The 22,911-nt window shown below is 44.4% G+C and overlaps 1 protein-coding gene across 2 annotated transcripts in view; it reads right to left on the bottom strand.

Annotated features, from left to right (window-relative positions):
• The window catches only part of erlin2 (ER lipid raft associated 2), a 31,591-nt gene that overhangs the window by 7,768 nt on the left and 912 nt on the right, over nt 1-22,911 (bottom strand). The window contains exons 2-11 of one of the 2 annotated variants that reach the window (XM_083645226.1): nt 21,162-21,269; nt 18,127-18,208; nt 16,742-16,788; nt 15,035-15,096; nt 14,663-14,788; nt 13,690-13,763; nt 8,379-8,437; nt 5,975-6,066; nt 5,414-5,503; nt 1,598-1,677 (exon numbers count right to left, since the gene is read on the bottom strand). In XM_083645226.1, coding sequence (XP_083501352.1) covers nt 1,598-1,677; nt 5,414-5,503; nt 5,975-6,066; nt 8,379-8,437; nt 13,690-13,763; nt 14,663-14,788; nt 15,035-15,096; nt 16,742-16,788; nt 18,127-18,208; nt 21,162-21,268 — 819 coding nt within the window. In that variant the 5' untranslated portion in view covers nt 21,269. Of the gene's footprint in view, nt 1-1,597; nt 1,678-5,413; nt 5,504-5,974; nt 6,067-8,378; nt 8,438-13,689; nt 13,764-14,662; nt 14,789-15,034; nt 15,097-16,741; nt 16,789-18,126; nt 18,209-18,947; nt 18,958-21,161; nt 21,270-22,911 lie in introns of those variants that run through there. The other variant, XM_083645227.1, reaches the window with a different exon arrangement.

Raw genomic sequence — 22,911 nt, 5'->3', positions numbered from 1 at the left:
GTCCGTTAAAACAATGCATCAACTTGTGATAGATGCAAACAAGCCACTGCCAGTCTTTGTCATATGTTCTGGTCATGCCCGAAATTAGTTCAGTTCTGGCAGCTTATTTTTGAGGCCCTGGCCACTATTTTGCAGTATCATTTAGAACCTTCTCCTTGGAGTGCCATTTTTGGGGTCGTTCCAGCTGGTGCACAATTAAACGCTGCTCAGTTAAATCTAGTAGCCTACACTACTTTACTAGCTAGGAGATTGATATTATCCAAATGGAAAGATACTTTTGCACGTTGGATTAAGGAGGTTATGCAGTCATTAAAACTAGAAAAAGTCAGGTATACCATGAAAGGGTCAGCTTCCAAATTCTATTCAACATGGAGGCCATTTCTTGATTTTGTAGAGGCTTTAGATGCCCAGCTATTGGCCGGAATGGACTAGTATTTTGTTTCTTTGTGTTTGTTTATTTATTTTTATTTTTATTTTTTTATATTTATTTTTATCCCCCCTCTTTTTCCTTCCTCTCTCTCCCCATTGTTGTGTGTGTGCATGTATGAATGAGTATGTCTGTGGGAAAGTAATTCAATACAAACGTTCTTGAGATGCCTCTTGCCAAGTGGGGTGGGAATATGTTGTAATTGTTTTTTTGTTTTTTCTTGTTTTTTTGTTTTGTTTTGTTTTGTTTTTTAATGGGTCTGTGGGGTGGGAGGGATACTGGAGCTACGAGTCCAATCTTCAGTTCATTCTTTCTAGTAATGCCATGTTTTTACTTTGAAATTTGAAAATAAACTTTGATTAAAAAAAAACAATGCATCGGACAGACATCTGTCCGTTCAATAATTCTGTCCATTTTCTGATGGATCAGTGCGGCCAAGGCCTTAAGATTAGAGGAGCAGGTTTAGGTTGCTGGAAAGGAATCCCTGGAAAACCTGGGTGGCAGCAGGCTGAACTGCAAATCAACCACTACTGTTATGGTGCTAAGCAAAACCCTTTACCCCCCAACTGCTCCGGTTCAACATCTGTTATTTATTTACAACATCTTACACGCAGATGCGCTCTCAGCAGGTACCCGAAGTTTGGTACCGATAGATTTGACTTGAATCGGTACTCCGTAGTACCGATTTAATTCGGTCTGTACCCCTAAAAGCACCAATTTCGGTACCCAACCCCTAAAGAGCATACATGCTCAGAACATCTTCCATGGGTCAATAATGGTAAAAGAAAAAAGAAAAAAGGCTGATACGGTAATTCCAGTTGACTCTCATTGGCCCGGCTCAGAGCAATCTAGTAAGAGGGTGGCGCCAGCGGAGGTCCAAAATGCGTGACTCATTTAGCCAATGAACAGCCAGGAGGGAGGCTCGCGCTACGTTTGAATGCATAAAATAAAGCTGATAAATATACAAGTTGATTGTTTAAACGTCCGATCCTTACAAAGTACATCACAAACGGTCCATTTTGCTGCAACTCGACAGCCGCTGCTTAAAGCAGAACCTTACTCCCGGGAACTTTTGTGAGGTTATAAATAAGGTCCAACTGGAGTGAATGGAGATGTCGCAACTCTTCCATTCAACGGGATCTGGCTCTGGGCTCGGGTTAAGTGTCTTACCTTATTGGCCTCGGCCGTTCTTTGTGCCGTGTAGAACTCTGCGTCGGCCCTGGCTTTCTGCCTGGCCAAGAAAGCCCCGTCTGTGATGCAGAAAGACACAGACACACAGTCAGCCATGGCAGGAGCGTGACACAGTTTGGTACTTTCCTTTACAGGGGAGAAAGGGGGAGAGCTGGGATGAACACTGGGGATCGGAATGCACTCCACTGAAGCAGTGTGCTCTCACACTCAGAACAGCAAACTCAAAACAAAACTGGTTGGAAATGAACATGTATAGTAGACAGTTAGGGGTGTCACTGTGTACACGGATAACCCGATACTAAATCATATCAGTTTAGAAAAATCAACAACCGATTACACGTCTTCACCCCCCCCTCCTTTTTTAAATAAAGTTTCGACAATGATTTTACTGTGTTTTGGACTCGCAATCATTCATTTCTCATCAAAAGATAAACTGTTTAGAGGTGATAATGCCGCCTGTAAGCTACAGGTGATAACTTTAACGTTACACTAAAGTGTTCGCACACAAGAAAAATACGTTTGACCGATGAAATCCTTTGGTTACAGCTGTCACACCTCCATGAGCTTGCGTAGCTTGCTGCTAAAATGGGGGAACCCCCGGCTCATCAATCTGGTTCCTCAACATCCAATTTTGTAACAAACACCATGAGGACTAGACTACCTCAACAACGAAATGAAGGACAATATATAGCTTCAGATCGCCCAGCAGCTGGGATTAGCTGAAGATGGTCATGTAGCTGTTATGCAACGTCATTTACTTGCTAATGATGTAGCGAAAAACACTGTTGTAACCGGATGGTTACAACAGTAACCAACTTGTATCCAAGTGCTGCTGTATCCTAATCAGTGTTGGGGGTAACGCGTTACAAAGTAACATGTTACTGTAATCACATTACTTTTGTCGGTAACGAGTAGTGTAAGGCACTACTGTACCTAAGTGCAGTAATCACATTACAGTTACTAATCAAACGCTTAACTCGTTACTTGCGTACTAGCAAGATAAGTATAGAGAGAAAAGATCTCCGTTTTAATAGCAGATCCTGTGTCCCATCAGACAGGTCACTTAACTGCACAGCAGAATCAATCATGGTGCCAATATTTCAACTTTGTATTAGCATGCAGAACAGCACTATTAGTCGACAGATAACTTATCAGATAACTAACATCATGCATATAGAACAAGAAATCATTTAACCTCCAAAACACATTGACAAACAATTGACACAAAAACACAGTACCCCCAGGGCATGCTGGGAACTCCGTCCACTTTCCTCTTCCACAGGTTAAATTTCCCAGAAGGCTTTGCATAACTTTTTACACTCTGTTTTACAATTAAATCAGGCTAAAAAGTGTTAGATATAAATAATATGTATTTTAACACATTGACTGCCAGCCGTTTTTTTTTTGCTGTAGGTAGCTTTTGCCAAGCCGTTTTTTTGAGGATTCTGGCTCATTTTACAAGAGCCGAGGATTCTTTTCTGCTTGGAGTTTGTCAACACAAAGTTCACAAAAGTACTAATAGAATGTGTGCTTTCTCTGTCTAAAAGAGTTAGTTTGTAGAGTTAGTAGTTATGTAGATATTAGCCGTTGAGTACAGCATGGTTTTAGCGTCTGAGACAGAAAGCTGAGATAATCGCAGTTTTGTGAAATTCAATCAAACAGCCAGAACAGTCACTTTAACCATTTATTTTTGGCATCAGTGAGAGATCAGACATCCAAACAATATAGTTCCGAACGCCCTCTCCTTCAACTCCTCCCTCCGTGGGCGTGTCTAGTGGCTTTCAGCCTGCGTTTGTCACAAGTGAGTGCTCTGCTCCTGGGAGTTTGAGCAGCGTCCCTCGCTGGCAGCGAGTTTGAGCAGCCTGCCTCCCTGGCAGCGAGTGTGGATAGGTCTCACTCGTCTCTTGGGTTTGAGAGCCCCGATGAAGCCCCGTGCGACTCTAGGCTTTATGCTGCTCACCCAGTCCATTTCTGGAACCCCCCACCGCAGCAGCGCGAAAGCGTCCCCGCCTACAGTATGAGAATGAGGCTCGTTCGTTTCTGACTGTAAAATCGCCAAGCCATTTCCTTGATTTCCTTCCTTGGAGGAAGCAGCCGCGGGAGGCGGCTGCTTTTGGTTGACTTTATCTCTGTCGGGAGAGGACCGTCGCCACCTAGCTGGTCGGTAAAATAGATTATACACATTCAATACTTCCAATATCTCCATAGGAGACGCGGGGGGCATTGATCCACGTAGCACCGTCAAAAAAAAATATATTTTTTTTTTGACGACTCAACTCGTCGTTGGCAGTGAACAGCTGGATTGTGTTTGACGACTCAACTCGTTGTTGGCAATTAACGTGTTAACACAACATGCAATTCTGGAATATCTGAATATTGGACAAAATTAAATTAAATTAAATGTAGCCGTAAACCATAAGAGAAACTCACATACAGCGATGGGGTATGTAAATACCCCTCGCAAATATAATGTGTTCTAGTGAAGTGGGCGCAGTGCGGCATGCTCTAATAATCTGCCAGCAATCTGCCAAAAACCTTTTTGTTGCGCGGAAGGACAAGAATGTGACACTGCAAACGTTGCCCTGGACAGAAGCAGCTAGTTACCGTACGACATCAAACCTCTCAAAGCATCTGCAGTGGAAACATGCTAACACAAAGCTGGTTGCAGAGCCAAGCTGAGTCGCCCGCCTCGACCCCAAAGCAAGCAGCAAAAGCTTTCTTTTCACCAGGTAACATCAAAATCAGAGATGGACAGGCTTGTTGCCTCCTCCTACATGGTAGAGGAAATGTTGCCAGTTTCAACAGTAGAATGAAATCACCATTTTTCAGAAACATATTGAGCAAAATACAGATGGCAGGGAACGGACAGCCACCATCAGACAGGAAAGGTTTTGCAACCTACCTTATTACGATAGAGATCTGTGCTAATATATGGGCATATATGTAAGGTTTAATGTTGTATTGTTAACTGGCAAATTACGTGACAATGCATCTCAGGCGATGTTACGGAGTAACGCAAAAGTAATGTAACGAGTAGTGTAACGAATGACTTTCTCCAGGGAGTAATCAAGTAAAGTAAGGCATTACTTTTTTTGAAAGTAATGTGTAATGTGTAATATATTACTTTTTTGAGTAAGGGACCCCAACTCTGATCCTAATGCTGCTTCCTTACCATCGAGGGTACGTTCCCTCAATCAGGCAGAAAAAAGGTGCAGTCGCCGTTAAAAACTAGCATTCGGCGCGGTCGTTAAAACCACATGAATGATCCATGATCTACCTGGTACCAACTATGAATCTATGGGTTTGGGAGGTATTTGAATGGTGACAGTGCCCTCTAGCGGTTATATAGCGCAAATGCGGTTAAAAAACAACAAACGGTTAAACAGTTAGACGCTGGCAGAAGGTCCCGTGTTACACGTTTAATTTGTTTTTTGTAACCGTTGACACCCCTAGTAGACAGTATAGACAGCACAGCTGGTGAAAAACAACTCGGTGGTTAAGTCAAGGTGATAACACAAGCTTCTTCTCTTTTTACATGGACTGTTACTGTATATCTTTTTGTGAATCCATGTCTCGCTGTTGTTAGTCCTTCTATCAAATGGCCACTCAACCATCTCACCATCATGTTGATGCAAAACATGTGTGCCTTTGTGTAGCAAGGACGTACGCAAACAAGAATATCAGTACATGCCTGGGTCTTGCTTTTAACAAATCCATTTGGGGGAAAAACAAAAGGTGCAACACAAACAAGAATAGAGGTTAGACCCAAAGCGTGACCACTTCCAGGATACAAACCTTCAATTTCAGAGATCCTTTTCTCGGTTTCCTTCTCCATCACTTTCTGTCCAAACTTGATCTCAGCCACTTGCGCCACCTTCTCAGCCTCTATAAAACAAGGCGTAGAACGATATCACTTTGAACCTGATTTGATTTGATTCATGGATATAGAAGACAACAAAATCCAAAGGGATGACATGTAACGTGTGAACACTTATTTCCAACATGGTCCCTGGTCTTATAAAAACAGGACATACGGTAACCCATAACATCATATAAACAATACAGATCAATCAGGAATACAAAGAACAAGAGACACAACCCGACACAAGTTCAAAAACCATTTCAGCGAAAGGCTCAACACATTACTCTAGCTTACTCAGCAAGAATTCTTTCAGAAGGTTTTTAAAACCATTCAGACAATTTGCAGACTTCATTTCGTTTAGGGATCTTGTCCCCCCCCCACTCCCCCCCCTAGAGGAATGTACATCTGCCAACTTTGCTTTTTAGGTTGGGTAACCTATAATCTCGTTAATGTGCTTCTCCATGGCCATCCTCCTTTTCCATTTCCTCTCTCACCGATCACAGCCTTCTTCCTCTCAGTCTCTGCCTCCTTCTCCACAACCTTCTGTGTCTGTTGAGAGACCAGCAGCTTGCTCTTCTCGCTCTCCCTGCAGAGGCAAAAGCAAAAGCACTGTTAATGACCCTCATGGGCCTCCCCCTCAACAAGCCTCATGGACCTCCCTGAACACTGTTAACGACCCTCATGGGCCTCCCTGAACACTGTTAATGACCCTCATGGACCTCCCTGAACACTGTTAACAACCCTCATGGGCCTCCCTCAACACTGCTAACGACCCTCATGGGCCTCCCTGAACACTGTTAATGACCCTCATGGGCCTCCCTGAACACTGTTAATGACCCTCATGGGCCTCCCTGAACACTGTTAACGACCCTTGTGGACCTCCCTCAACAAGTACTGCGGAGGTGACCTTGAACAAGACACTAAACCCCCAACTGCTCCTGCTACAACCGCAACTGCAGTGTCTGAGTGCAGCTGTGTAAGGGCATGTACACAGAGTCCTGCCTCTGGCACAAAAGTGCTGCCTCAACTGCATTTTGGGATAAGAATATGAAGAATAAAAAGACGCACGTTTCCATGACAGCTAGTGAGGATGTGTGGCGTTTTGTTTAGACCGTAAATTAGATGGAGGTAAGAGGAACAATGCATCCTGTACATGCATGTTTATATGTTTCGTCAACCGCCGGTTTGGGTTTTGTGTGGATTTTGTTTGGCCGTGTTATGATTGGATGGCTCTGGGGCTGGGCAATATTGACAAAATCAAATATCACGATATGTTTGGCCAAACACCTCGATATCGATACTGTGACAATAACTGTAGCTGTGACTATTGGTGCTTTCACTAAATATTTACAGTGACATTTTTGATACTCATCATTAATGTGGATATACTGACTAAGTGGGTAAAGGCAAATAGCAGGAATAGAACAGCAAATGACAGCACTTTACTGTAATGCAGCCTTCAAAACCAGGAAATGACAACAATTATGCCATGTCACGATATGCAATAGAGAGCCGCGGGAACGAGTCCGGAAAACATCGATGCTAACACTCCCGGTTCTTCACTGTTTTGGCCTATGGGATTTTTGAATGGGTTTTTGGCACGATGCTTCAAATAAGGTATGTGGTTAACGCAAGCTTATTCAAACGCGAACCAGTGTTCAGCAGGATAATCTTCACATATGAGGACCACCTTTATGAGTTCTTAAGCTTTTACGTGCCTTTAAAAGGGCGGCTAGCTAGCAAACGGCTAAATGAGACCGCACTGTTGAGTCGACGGGGATATTATACGTCAATAACGTCATCACTTCAAAGGACGAACACGGAAATTCTCTTTCCCTCACCTGGTTCAGCCCGGGGTAATCAGTGCACAGCAGCGCGCACATCGACAACACTCCAGGTTGAGCGGTGACGTGACGTGGAAGCCTATGCGACACTGTGTGTAGTTCTGGATTAGCTTAGCTCGAGCTTTTTACTTCTAGGGCTCGCATTTACGCTTCAAAACTCATGAAAGTGGTCCTCATGTGTGAAGATTATCCCGCTGAACACTGGTTCGCGTTTGATTAAGCGTGCGTTGCCCAGAGACCTTATTTGAAGCATCGCGCCAAAAACGCATTCAAAAATCCCATAGACAGAAACAGTGAAGAACCATGAAGTCCGGGACTTCCGCTTTTCCGACTACAAAAATACGTCATCCCTGCGGCTCTCTATATCGGGCGTCCATACAGGCACAATTGGCCGTGTCTGCGGGTGGGTAGCAGGATTAAGGGTCCTGGTCACTGCACTAGTGCCTCCCCCTGGTCGGTCGAGGCGCCTGTTCGGGGGGATTGGGAGAGAGAGATGGGGGAGGGGGGGGGGTGAAAGCGTGATGGAAGCATGTGCTCGTCTACGACCGGGACAGCGGGGGGGAATTGGCCAAGTACAACTGGGGGGGAAACGAGGGTTAAGATCTGTCAAAACCCTGACCCTCCTCTCAGACGGCTATATTTCAAACGCTCGCGCTCCCCAATGACTCTAGAGTAAAAGAAAACGAAAGAAAAACATGCTGGGAAGCAGCCTGCATTCTTAAGTCAACTTACAACGTGAAACCAGTGGCAAACAAAAAGAAGGACTTCCCATAGCGGCACGTCAACACCCATTCTTCATTAAAACACCTAACACTTGGTATGGAATCTCTCCAAGAGAATTATGGACAAATGAAGTGACCTCCAGATGGTCACTGACTGACACGAAGCAGCAGAGCCTTCCTCCTCGGTGGGACTCGGAAGGGGGGGGGGGGGGGTTGGATGGAAAATCAGCTCCGGGCCATTTGAGGAGGAAGATAAATACACAGTACAGCCTGCAGGGGTCACTACTACAGGCTGCAGGGGGGGGTCAGGGAACATGCCCTGGTTTACTCACATGAGCTCGTAGTTCCTGCGAATGCTCTCTGGGATGTTGGGCTTCGTCACGCGGACCGCCTGTGGGGGGGGCGCCGGGGGGAAGTTTAGTCAGGCAGAAAGACAAAGTGAAATAAACAATTACCGGACCGTGGGAGCACAGCTTTAAAACACTGTTTCAGAAGACATCTTAACCGGCGGGGGGAAATTTGCAAATATAAAGCCAGTTGGAGAGGAACTCCGAAAAACAAAAGGCAATCGTGTTCAAAGCCTCTCTGACCCACAGTATTATTATTATTGCTCTCTGGCAGAGTGCTGCAGTTGTTATTCCAACTCCTGGAGGTTTACGCGAAAACAGAAAGCCTGCATGTTAAAGGCCATGAGGGCCTGAAACAGAGATGGATAAAATGAAGTGTGTTTGAAGAGGCGGGGTCAGAGGGGCGGCAAACCACTCAGGCTCAGACGCTCACTCACTCATACTTGCTGCTCCGACTAGACATTTCAAAACATGACCATTGTGTTTATCGTCTTACGTAAGTTATGTTATGTTGTCTTATGTTCTTATCTTAATGCTCCAGGCGAGGGGCTTACCGAATTGTTAAAATCAACTCGATTGGAAAACTAACAAAAGAATCTCGGACGCTGTTCTTGACAGTTTGTTGACTTTTACTATGCATAATCTCTATAAAGTCAAGCCACATCAGCATCCAGCACAGCCATATTGGACCACTTAATAAGCAGAGTCAGGACTGTTAGCAGTTGAGTCCAGGCTTGGCTGAGATTTCTATGGTGCCGCTCTTGCCTCGAGCCAATGTGGACTCTTTCCTGGCTTTGGTCTCTCCACCACTGCTGGATGTTTGCTTTGTTTATACCTTCACATTGAACATGCTACACTCAAGAGCGTGAATAACTCTTCCAACACAGCGTGACTCTAACACTTACTTTATACAACAGTTAGTTTCCGGGCGAGCAATTTGATTGGACAAGAGGGATCCTAGCCGTGCTGATGTTTCACGGTAACGTCACGGGCGCTTCACTGTGAGTATATCCCTCCGCTTCACAGCTGTTCTCAACGTTTCCTGGATTAGGCTGCGTTCAAACAGCGCTCGCACCCAGGGACGACGATACGGATTTTTTATTTTATTATTATTTTTTATTTAACCTTCATTATGAACGGTACGCTGAAATCGTCGTCTGCGCTAACCTCAAAGTAGCTCACGTTAGCTTAGCTAGCTTGCTATTATTACTTGATGAATAGCTTTGTTTATTTTATTTTTATTTATTTCACCTTTGTTTATACAGGGAAAAATCCCTTGAGAGCAAGCGCTCATTTTCAAGGGAGCCCTGTTACAGTAAAACATTTACAGTGAACACATGTTACCAGACAGACAGTTACAAACAAAGCAGAGGGATACATCAAGTAAAACAAGAGCATACATTCTGTAGGGTATCCTCAAGGAGTAGTCTAAAAGAATTAAAGGAAATAAATTGGTCAAGTTTTAAAATGTTCTGGAGCTTGTTCCATCTGTCAGGGGCATAAAAAGAGAAAGCAGTCCTTCCTAGGTCTGTCCTTACACGTGGAACAAACAATCTGATGTGGGATTGTGAACGTGTTCTATAACATGTATTACTCAGACTGATGAGCGATGACAGATAGGAAGGAAGCTTCCCTATCAGGGCTTTATAAATGAATAAGAGACAGTGTTGCTCCCTTCGAGCCGACATGCTGTACAACGGTTGTATAAAAGCAATATCACACTGGAGGTCGTGATGTTGTGCTCCATGCAAAAACAACATTAGGGATTGAAATCAAGTCACTTCCTCTCATAGTTGTGACTACAAATGTGTAACGTCTGCGCCCCAGATCCCCAGCACATTCCTATTAGTTGATCCATGGCGATCTGCCCACCAGTTTCATGGAAATCCATTTATAGGTTTTTGAGAAATCCTGCTGACAGACACAAGCTACAAACATCACTTCCACATCACTTCCTTTGGTGGATGTCGAAATAAGAATAGCTTTAGCTTCGCCAGGTTTTCTTCTTGCACTTTCATTTGGAAGTCTCGCCAGAATATAATCACGAAAGCAAAAGTCCACCCTCTTATACTCGTACGCTGTTAGATCATGTCATGACTCATCAGTGTGATGTTCAGTGAATTCTGAGTTATTTTGTGAGGAAGTCTGGGAATTTCACTTTTTACTCACTTTCCCCTCAACCCCCCCCCCCTCCCCCATCCTTGTCTTGGGGGTTGTCAACCTGCCTTGACAACCCCCTAGAGAACGAGCGTCAATTTGTTCCTGTCAATCAAAGGTGGGCAATTGGGCATATGGCCAACTTGTTTGTGAACACTGTGGTGTGACTATGACCACTACTCAAAACCCCTTTAGTCATTTAGCTGCATTGTGTTCTGGTCCATTGAGGCGACTGCCTGTGCAGTTCTTCCCCCGTCGTCTACGATGGATTTCTACCTGTGACTTAGCCTCGGCCACCAAACGTCTGGGAATTTCACTGTCAGAAACTGTCTGTCCGAGCCCGGCGAGAACGGCCGGCAGCAGACACGCCTACATTTATTATTAGAATTTTATTTGGTAGCGGCAATGCAATGTTTCATAGTTCCAATATAGAGCAAGACACCGATGTGCTGCAAAGAGAGTTTATACTGTTGTTTATTTTACAATAATGTTTCCTACCGGGAAGTGGTCCGCCTGCTACTGTGAGTCATCAGCAGGCTCTGTAACGTTAGCCTCGGGAGTCTGGCTTATCGCTGGGGGAAAGCCCTCTAGCCGCCGGGGCCGGATGAAACACGTCCTATTAACAGGTTATGTTTGTTTCTGAGTGATTAATATGTTTCTCCGCAAACGAGGCGATGTTTTGCGAGACACCCGTTCTGCATGAGCGTCGCTGCCCCCAGAAAGCAGGCCCGCCCACAACACTCATGATTGGTTCTCCGATGCAAGGCTTCCAACAGCGCCACCTAACGTTATGCAAAGATTTAAATAGTAATATTCTCAGTCTTACAGGAGTGAAACGGATTAAGACTGAGGGCTGAGTCTACCTGTGACTAAATGTTGAGTGCAGAAAGAAGCCCTTGCTCTTTGATTCTGAGTGTGACACCAAGACCCCACGTTTATCGTCGATGCTCTTAGACTGGACTAACTTGGTCTGGATGCTCTTAGACTGGACTAACTTAGACTGGACTAACTTGGTCTGGACGACAATCTTGCTGAATATTACTGTACCTGTACGATAAGACCAGACTCTGAGTCTTACTGTACCTGCATGATAAGCAGTGTTGGGCAAGTTACTTTCAAAATGTAATATACTACATATTACTAGTTACTTTCATTTGAAAGTAATACGTTACTTTACAATATTACTTTCTGTGTAGAGTAACTCGTTACTTATTACACTACTTTTGCATTACTTTTACCAAAACAACAGCAGCAGCAGAATGACATCGCCGGCCCGTACCGTCCCGAAAAATAATTTCAACCGCCTTGAAGTCAGTGTAAACAGTCCAAAATTCTAAATGTTATTCTTTTCCTTTGTTATTGTCATCTATAGTGGTTATTTGCATAAAAACAACACAGTTTGATTAGGAAATGATTGTATCTTTTTTAATTATGTGCTTTGATTTAATAAAATGTAACTCAATTTGTAACTTGAGTTGCTTGACAAAGTAACTGGTATAATATTACTGAAATCCTATAAGTAATAAGTTATATTACTGAGTTACTGCTAAAAGTTATATATTAGATGTAATATGTTACTTTTGTAATGACCAACACTGATGATAAGACCAGGCTCTGAGTCTTACTGTTCCTGTATGATAAGACCAGGCTCTGAGTCTTAACACATTGAGTGCCAGCCACTTTTGGAGAACGGACGCTCCCAGTGCCAGAGTTTCAGAGCGTTTTCAGTGATTTCTCGAGGCCCACAGAATATTGTGTGATATTACTATGTAAACACCGAACACGCACAAAGAACGAGGAGACTCTCTTCTATCATCTGCAAAAAAAAGTTTATTGATCCCATTTTCCGTTCTTTAGTTATGAGCCGGAGAAGATAGCTTGATTTAGCCAAAAACAGCAATTTTTTTCTTGAAGCTGAGATAATGAGCCTTTTGTGAAATTAAACATTTCAAGCACATCATTGACTCTGAAGCTAATATTTTCTGATATAATGACACCTCAAAAATAATTTCCTTCAATAAAAGAGTGAAAACAAAGGAATTTTGTTTGGCCAAATAATATGTTTTAGCTGCAACCAGCAGCGCTGGCCCCTGCGTGCGCAGACCCTACACCTTCTTGCTGGTCTTGATTTACTGCTGGTGGGCATCAGATAGCCTATTCTAGCTTGTTTGCTCTCTATGCATCGAGCCTGCTGCTGCCTGGGTGTGTGTGTACTGTCAATGGTTGTATGTATGCTGTAGTGCCCTGCGTGCCCCACCCCCCTCCTCCTCCTCCTCCGTGGTGGGAGGAGTCGTGTCTCTGCTGCGGTTTGCTCTGAGTTTGATCTGCACTGAAAAGTCTGCTGCCTGCATCCCCCCGCTTTTTTACAGTGTGTCCTCGGCTCCCAGCTGAGAATAATGTAACTTTTCAGAAAGACGCTTGTAGTCGCCGTGTCGGCAACTAAATCATATGGATGGACTATCGCAGCGGACACGGATGGGGCTCAATTGTGGCAGCAGATGACTGCTGTTCACAGGCACAGCTAACGTTATGCTTCAAGCATATCGATGCGATTTCCGTATTCCGTTCACACCGACCTATTAAAGTTTTTCGCCGGCATCGAGTTTACATACAAAGTCAATGCAAACGAGCGATTGAGCGTATATTCGCCGGGGAGAAAAATCGCTGGGCGTCCGAGCGACAGAGACAGAGCGATAGGGCGAAAATTTGCTCGTCGCCCGAAATGAAACATCCCAACTCGAGCGAAATTACGCTGGCAAAAGTCGCTTGCTGCTCAACGCTGATTGGCTGCTGTGTGAGTCAAGGATCACACTGGCTTGGAACAAACCGCTGGTTTATTAGTGTGGCAACAAATCGCATTGACAGGCTGACAGCTGACACGAAGTGAAGTCTCTACTACCGGTATAGATACACAAGCTCGCGTTAGGAGGAGCACGCCGATAGGCTTAGTTTGTAAACAACTACGGTGGCTCGTAGTGGACAAACATCATGACATTGCGTTTTCATCCTGCCAGATGTCCGTCAATTCTTGTGCCTGTTGACGAGCGATTTAAACACAGCGACAGAGCGATTCCAAAGGGTTGAATCGAGCGACAGGGAGAAAAATAAATATCTCGGTGTGAACAAAGCTTTACTGTACCTGTATGATAAGACCAGGGGCCATGGAGGTCAGATCCTCCTGCAGCGTCAGCTTCAGGTTTTCATCGATTTGGTCTGGGGGGGAAGCAGAAAACAGCGAGAGAATAAAGACACGGGGAGGAGGGAGGGGCCACAGGGAGGAGGGCGGGGTGTCCGATAGGAGTATAACTTCGGTAGAATTAGCCTCTTCGATTTCTAAATCAGTAAATGTGTATTTCAGATTACGGTTGATAATTCATGATTTATGCCAGTAAAAACACAAGAGCAAAGAAATGACACGTTTCACATGTCTGCTTCTTCAGATTCACTCAGAAGCTGTGGTTTTCATACGTGAGGATATATGAATTAAAAAAAAGACTACGAGAAAAGACTGAGTAAGAAAAGAAAAGAACTGAGTCGCTCTGCATTCAGTACTGGTTTTAACCTCAAACCCTCCACTCAAAACGGCGCAACACATTGATCAAATCTGCCATCTGAAAAAGACCCAATTGAAATTGAGAGACAGTATTTCAAGTAGGGCTGTAACGATAACCGGTGTTAATGATAACGGTGATCAAATTCCTTACGATAACCGTACCATTTCAAAATTTCATTATCATTAAAACCGTTTTACCGTGATACCATGATTACGGTGCTTTGAAAAACATGGTAAAGACTGTCCATCATCAACCAAAGTTGGCAACCGTCTCCCAGATCTCTCTCCCAGCAAACGTGCAGCCTTGGAGAAATGATTTCACTGAGTGTATCAATCCTTTTTGGGTCTGAGTTTTCAATAGAAAACGTAAAATGATTTCAGTGAGTCTTCTCAGTACTTTTTGAACATTTTCAGCAATTCTTTATGAATACCGTGATAATACGATAACCGCGATAACTTTGGTCACGATAATCATGATGTGAAATTTTCATACCGTTACATCTCTAGTTTCAAGCTTAGGCGTGAGTTAGTTTACGCACCGAGGCCACACTGCACTTACCAAACAAGCCAATGTAGACCTCCTGCAGAGAGTGGACGCTGCAGAACTGGTTGAGCTCATGGTGGACCTTGTTGAATATCAAGGCCTTGTCGTAGTCGGCTGTGAAGTTCTTCACTATGTCGTACACTGCAGGGAAGAGACAAGCAGAAGTGAAGTCAGAAGCTACAGCAAAGTGCGCAGATATCTTTGGTTCTGCTGCAGCCACACATGCAATAAAATAACATCTAATGTGTTGTATCTCAGTCTAAGATGTGCTTGAATATGATGAGCTGCACACAGGGGCAGAATCCAAACAAAATAAACAAAGAATTGATGATAATTATTACATTGTTTGATGTTTTTTTTTGGCCCACTAAAGACTAGCTGGTTTACCTTTTGACTGAATGAGGAAGTTCACCACTTCGATGCGGTCAAAGTAAATCATCACTCCTCCACTAGGGGAAGAAAATAGTTACATGACACACTATTAGTTAGATGCTCTTATCCAAAACACTTTATAGGACCATTAGGGCATATTTTCAGTATGAGGGATCATACTGGTCTGAGAAGAGAACGTAATAGCATATAGGAATGCATACAGCACAGGATGAACTCTCAACAAAATAAGCCTTAAGCTGAGTTCAGAGTCACAGACTACAGGAAGTTTTCCACTGATTTAGCCCCAATTCGTCCCTCCCGAGAATCAGAGGAGAAGTCTGGATCTGGGTCTTCGGTCGGAAGAACCCGAAGTTCAGCGCAGGATATCTAGTAATGTGAGCAGTGTACAGATCAAATCGGAACCCTCCTGAACTGTTCCAAGATGCATCTGAGCTGCCCTGATAACGTCTAACCTGTTCGATATTTGTGAGTTGACGGTTACGTCCCTCCTCTCCGTTATGTAGCCTGCATAGCAGAAGAGAAGTGAAACGAGACAAGAGAAGAGTAGAGGACCATCTGAAAATAGCTACAAAGAAGGAACAAGCTTCTGTGGGAGTCCGACGGACAGGGATTCACATTCATGCCTTTCAACATTGGACAATACAACTTTAATGTCCCATCCGGGGTTTAAAGGTACATTCAGCGATGTTTTTGTGTTAAAATAAGTGTTAAATGGCTTTATATTCTGACAGCAATCACTGAAATAGAGTGTTAGGTCAGTGACTTGAAACCCCCCACCCCCCCGCTGTCCTCTATCTCTCTGCTGTAGTCCTGCATGCAGGGCGGATGTATCTCCGTAACCGTAACTCGTAGGTGGTGGTGTTGAATTTGGGGTGAAAAATTACATATAGTCCTTTATAAGCATCACGATCTGACCTTCCGTTCCCCAGAAAAAGTTTGAGGTCAGCGCCATTTGATCCAATCAGAGAAAAGTTGACATTTTCTGGGAAATGGAAGGTCGGATCGCGATGCCTATAAAGGTCTATATGTATTTTCTCACCACAGATCCAATGCCGCCGTGAGTCTCTACGAGTTATGGTTGTGGAGATACAGTACGTCCGCCTTGCCTGCATGACTACAGGAGAGAGATAGAGGACAGCGGGGGGTTGGGGGTTTCAAGTTACTGACCAAACACTCTATTTCAGTGATTGCTGTCAGAATATAAAGCCATTTAACACTTATTTTAACACAAAAAACATCACTGAATGTACCTTTAACAGTAGACACTGTTGACTAGCAATGGTAAATTGTTAGCCCTTCAGGCTAGCTATAGCGTAACAAAACTATAAAAACAGATATTTAAATTATCACCTCCAGTTCTTGCTGAAGAACGGACAAATTCAAATTCTTCTGGTATTTGGCTTTACTTTGTCACTACAATCTACTATAGCACACACCAAAGCCAGCTGCTCCACACCCAGGCTTGTTATTATATCTTGTAGTGTCTGATACACTGTGATGTTCTAAAGTAAGTTGTAGTGTGAGATCGTTTGCGATTTGAAAGAAGAAAATCGGTTACGTTTCTCCCTATGTGTGTGCGATGCAAACCCGATTTCAAAATCAGTTAGGATTTTAAAACTCCTGTAATCTGAGCCCAGCCCGAGAACCCAACTGCCATCAGGAAAAACATGCTAAAACAATGAAACAAAATGGCAACCCTACCTTGTGCCACATGGTACATTCTTCACCTCGTCTGTCTGCAGAGTCGTCTACAAGGCAAAGGACAAGAGCTTCAACTCCATGATAATAGGGCTTTCAGGTGCACATTTTTGGAGCACCTAAAGGAGTAGTACACCAGGTTTTTGACCAAATTGTGTTTTTTGAAAAACGTACTCCGACTGACAGCCATTTTACATCAGTGAGTTAGTATTTAGCGCCATCGCAGTGCGCTTGAGGTGACACAAAGTGAGTTTGTAGCGAGCGAAGTACAAACACAGTACACAGAATGGGGGTCTTCTTAACTCATTGAGTGCCATGGACGTCTTTCGACGTCCAATTAAATAGTGACGTAGAGTGCCACGGACGTCTTTCGACGTCCAATGCGTTTTTTGACGGTGGGACGTCGATCAAAGCCTTCCGCATCTCCTGTACAACTATTATAGCTATTGGAGGTCTATAACCTATTTTACAGAACCCTTAGGTGGCGACAGTGCTCTCCAGGTTAACAGAAAGGCAGAGAAAAACAGAGAATAAGTCGTTGGGCAAACGGAAATCGCATCGCATCCGTATGCATCGATATGCATGAAGCGTTTTAACGTTAGATGTGCCTGCAGCAGCAGCAGCCAATCTGCTCCCACAATTGAGCTCCCCCATGTCCGCTGCAACAGCCTATTCGCATGATCAGCCGTGGAGTTGTTTTTATTCTCAACTGGAAGCATAGGAGCCGGTGACAAACACACGTGGAAGCTGTAAAAAAGCTGGATGTCGCGACGCGCACCCTTCACAGTGCAGAGCAAACTCAGCAGAGAGCCACCTCCCATAAGGAGGAGTGTGCAGTTGAGAGGGGGGGGGGGGGGGGGGGGCACGCAGAGCAGCACACACACAACACCCAGACAGACCCAGGCAGCAGGACAGGGTTGGCAAACGCAAGCCAGAGTCAGTGATGTGTTTGAAATGTTTAATTTCACAAAAGGGCCATTATCTCAGCTTCTAGAAAAAAAAGGCTCTTTTTTGTTAAATCAAGCTATCTTCTCCGGCTGATAACTAAAGAACGGAAAATGATATCAATAAACCTGTTTTTGCTGATGATAGAAAAGAGTCTCATCGTTCTTTTTGCGTGTTCATTGTTTACATAGTAATATCACACAATATTCTGTGGGCCTCGAGAAATCACTGAAAAAAGCTCTGAAATTCTGGCACTGGGAGCGTCCGTTCTCCAAAAGTGGCTGGCACTCAATGAGTTAATGTCACATAATGGTAAATTGATCAAAGAGCTTATTTGTGTCCTTGTGTTAAGTCCACATGTTATCACATTATTTTATACGTCCATTTTCAGTAAGCAGGATTTCAGTTGCAAATGTTTGAAGTTGTGAAGAGAAGAGTCTCACCTGAACAGGCTTGTAGCTGGTGATGAAGGGAAGCATGAGATGGAAGCCAGGGCCACTCGTGGCAGTCAGGAGAGCTCCTCCCCTGTGGCACACACACACAGAGACACACACACACAGACACACACACACACACAGACAGAGACACACACACACACACACACACACACACACAGAGACACACACACACACACACACACACACACACACACACACACACACACACACACACACACACACACACACACACACACACACACACACACACACTATTAGTTTAGCCCTGAAGCAGGCCAAAACGATTCTGATGTCATCTGAAGCAGGCCAAAACTATTCTGATGTCATCTGAAGCAGGCCAAAACTATTCTGATGTCATCTGAAGCAGGCCAAAACTATTCTGATGTCATCTGAAGCAGGCTAAAACTATTCTGATGTCATCTGAAGCAGGCCAAAACTATTCTGATGTCATCTGAAGCAGGCCAAAACTATTCTGATGTCATCTGAAGCAGGCCAAAACTATTCTGATGTCATCTGAAGCAGGCTAAAACTATTCTGATGTCATCTGAAGCAGGCCAAAACTATTCTGATGTCATCTGAAGCAGGCTAAAACTATTCTGATGTCATCTGAAGCAGGCTAAAACTATTCTGATGTCATCTGAAGCAGGCTAAAACTATTCTGATGTCATCTGAAGCAGGCCAAAACGATGGCGTTGTGAGGAAAAAACACTCCTGTGTGTCCCTCATAAAGACAGTGTAGGCTGCAGTCTCACCTGTAGTAAACTCATGTGTGTCTCTCATAAAGACAGTGAAGGCTGCAGTCTCACCTGTAGTAAACTCCTGTGTGTCCCTCATAAAGACAGTGCAGGCTGCAGTCTCACCTGTACTAAACTCCTGTGTGTCCCTCATAAAGACAGTGCAGGCTGCAGTCTCACCTGTATTAAACTCATGTGTGTCCCTCATAAAGACAGTGTAGGCTGCAGTCTCACCTGTGGTAAACTCATGTGTGTCCCTCATAAAGACAGTGTAGGCTGCAGTCTCACCTGTAGTAAACTCCTGTGTGTCCCTCATAAAGACAGTGCAGGCTGCAGTCTCACCTGTGGTAAACTCCTGTGTGTCCCTCATAAAGACAGTGTAGGCTGCAGTCTCACCTGTACTAAACTCCTGTGTGTCCCTCATAAAGACAGTGTAGGCTGCAGTCTCACCTGTAGTAAACTCCTGTGTGTCCCTCATAAAGACAGTGTAGGCTGCAGTCTCACCTGTGGTAAACTCCTGTGTGTCCCTCATAAAGACAGTGTAGGCTGCAGTCTCACCTGTGGTAAACTCCTGTGTGTCCCTCATAAAGACAGTGAAGGCTGCAGTCTCACCTGTGGTAAACTCCTGTGTGTCCCTCATAAAGACAGTGAAGGCTGCAGTCTCACCTGTAGTAAACTCCTGTGTGTCCCTCATAAAGACAGTGAAGGCTGCAGTCTCACCTGTGGTAAACTCCTGTGTGTCCCTCATAAAGACAGTGTAGGCTGCAGTCTCACCTGTGGTAAACTCATGTGTGTCCCTCATAAAGACAGTGTAGGCTGCAGTCTCACCTGTGGTAAACTCCTGTGTGTCCCTCATAAAGACAGTGAAGGCTGCAGTCTCACCTGTGGTAAACTCCTGTGTGTCCCTCATAAAGACAGTGAAGGCTGCAGTCTCACCTGTAGTAAACTCCTGTGTGTCCCTCATAAAGACAGTGTAGGCTGCAGTCTCACCTGTGGTAAACTCCTGTGTGTCCCTCATAAAGACAGTGTAGGCTGCAGTCTCACCTGTAGTAAACTCCTGTGTGTCCCTCATAAAGACAGTGAAGGCTGCAGTCTCACCTGTAGTAAACTCCTGTGTGTCCCTCATAAAGACAGTGAAGGCTGCAGTCGCACCTGTAGTAAACTCCTGTGTGTCCCTCATAAAGACAGTGTAGGCTGCAGTCTCACCTGTAGTAAACTCCTGTGTGTCCCTCATAAAGACAGTGAAGGCTGCAGTCTCACCTGTGGTAAACTCCTGTGTGTCCCTCATAAAGACAGTGTAGGCTGCAGTCTCACCTGTGGTAAACTCCTGTGTGTCCCTCATAAAGACAGTGTAGGCTGCAGTCTCACCTGTGGTAAACTCCTGTGTGTCCCTCATAAAGACAGTGTAGGCTGCAGTCTCACCTGTAGTAAACTCCTGTGTGTCCCTCATAAAGACAGTGAAGGCTGCAGTCTCACCTGTAGTAAACTCCTGTGTGTCCCTCATAAAGACAGTGTAGGCTGCAGTCTCACCTGTAGTAAACTCCTGTGTGTCCCTCATAAAGACAGTGTAGGCTGCAGTCTCACCTGTGGTAAACTCCTGTGTGTCCCTCATAAAGACAGTGAAGGCTGCAGTCTCACCTGTAGTAAACTCCTGTGTGTCCCTCATAAAGACAGTGAAGGCTGCAGTCTCACCTGTAGTAAACTCCTGTGTGTCCCTCATAAAGACAGTGTAGGCTGCAGTCTCACCTGTGGTAAACTCCTGTGTGTCCCTTATAAAGACAGTGCAGGCTGCAGTCTCACCTGTGGTAAACTCCTGTGTGTCCCTCATAAAGACAGTGTAGGCTGCAGTCTCACCTGTAGTAAACTCCTGTGTGTCCCTCATAAAGACAGTGTAGGCTGCAGTCTCACCTGTGGTAAACTCATGTGTGTCCCTCATAAAGACAGTGAAGGCTGCAGTCTCACCTGTAGTAAACTCATGTGTGTCCCTCATAAAGACAGTGAAGGCTGCAGTCTCACCTGTAGTAAACTCCTGTGTGTCCCTCATAAAGACAGTGAAGGCTGCAGTCTCACCTGTGGTAAACTCCTGTGTGTCCCTCATAAAGACAGTGTAGGCTGCAGTCTCACCTGTGTTAAACTCCTGTGTGTCCCTCATAAAGACAGTGTAGGCTGCAGTCTCACCTGTGTTAAACTCCTTTGTGTCCCTCATAAAGACAGTGTAGGCCGCAGTCTCACCTGTGTTAAACTCCTGTGTGTCCCTCATAAAGACAGTGTAGGCTGCAGTCTCACCTGTAGTAAACTCCTGTGTGTCCCTCGTCGATCTTGTGCACAGCCGCAAGGAGCGCTGCTCCTCCAATAGCAGCAATGATTGAAATTATGGCACCCCACTGTGCCATCCTGGAGAGTGGATGGGAAAAACAAATGTGAAAGTGAGCAGATGGTATGAGAGTGTTTACCTTCCTTGTTTACATGGTGCACTGCCTGACAACGCCGTTCATACAACAAATACATGATCAGAAGCTCTCACTCTCACCACTATAGAGTACCACAGGGACGAATGACGTCTTTGTTGTACGCTCTATCCAGAAATCGCCGCCATTTGGTTCGTCAGTGGAAAGGTCTGTGGGCTTTTACAATGGGGATTTCACTTAAATGCATAAAATAAGTTATGTGGTTAACAAAAGTTTATGGGAACGCGAATTTGCGTTCAGCGTGATACTCTTCACAAACGTGAATAACTTGTATGCCTTCTTGAGTTTGAAGAGTTTTCTAAAAAAAAAAAAAAGTAAAAAAAAAAAAAACGCATTTTACGTTCCAAAAGTCCTAAAAGTTATTCACGTTTGCGAAGATTATGATGCTGAACCCAAATTCGCGTTCCCATACTTTTGTCAACCACGCACAGACCTTATTTTATGCATTTTTAGTGAAATCCCCCTTCTAAAACCCCATACACTTTTTTTTTTGCTGACAAACCCGAAAGTATTACTTCCGGACTCATTTGTGCGGTTGTCTAAAAGTGGCAAATTCAAGCAGCACTTCCCTATTATTTGTCCAGCTGACACGAGAGACACTCTGCAGCCTGTGTGTAGTAGTAACACAGAGGAGCTGACATGAGAGACACTCTGCAGCCTGTGTGTAGTAGTAACACAGAGGAGCTGACACATGAGACACTCTGCAGCCTGTGTGTAGTAACACAGAGGAGCTGACATGAGAGACACTCTGCAGCCTGTGTGTAGTAACACAGAGGAGCTGACGTGAGAGACACTCTGCAGCCTGTGTGTAGTAACACAGAGGAGCTGACACATGAGAGACACTCTGCAGCCTGTGTGTAGTAACTAGGGATGCACGATATATCGGCAATCATATCGGTATCGGCTGATGTTAGTCATTTTTTAACATATCGGTATCGGTCCGATGTTGCAATGTTAATATCGGTTATCATTATCAGCCAAATTCTTTACATTGAGATGAAATAATGCAGTAAATCTATGATTTATGGGCTTTTACAAATGTTTTTGAAATAAAGAAATCCATTACTTTTTCAAATTCAGTGTTTACATGTGTTTTTCAGTATGTACAAAATTTTATTATCATAGAAATGTGTTTTTATACAGATCATATCGACATCGGTAAATATCGGTTATCGGCCATAACGGCAATGTTAATATCGGTTATCGGCATCGGCCAAAATTTTCATATCGGTGCATCCCTAATAGTAACACAGAGGAGCTGACACATGAGAGACACTCTGCAGCCTGTGTGTAGTAACACAGAGGAGCTGACATGAGAGACACTCTGCAGCCTGTGTGTAGTAACACAGAGGAGCTGACATGAGAGACACTCTGCAGCCTGTGTGTAGTAACACAGAGGAGCTGACATGAGAGACACTCTGCAGCCTGTGTGTAGTAGTAACACAGAGGAGCTGGCTTCTTGCTCGCTGGTTGATCTCCTCTCAGCTCAAGCTTAGCCAGCCAGGTATCAGCTGGGGTGACCTTGGCAGTCACACTTTAAGAAGATTGTCACACAACGTGTTCACTGT

Source organism: Poromitra crassiceps (genome assembly GCF_964638095.1).
Source record: "Poromitra crassiceps genome assembly, chromosome: 10".
Taxonomy (NCBI): Eukaryota; Metazoa; Chordata; class Actinopteri; order Beryciformes; family Melamphaidae; genus Poromitra; species Poromitra crassiceps.
Note: the sequence above shows the minus strand (reverse complement) of the source record. Positions and strands in the feature narration are given on the sequence as shown.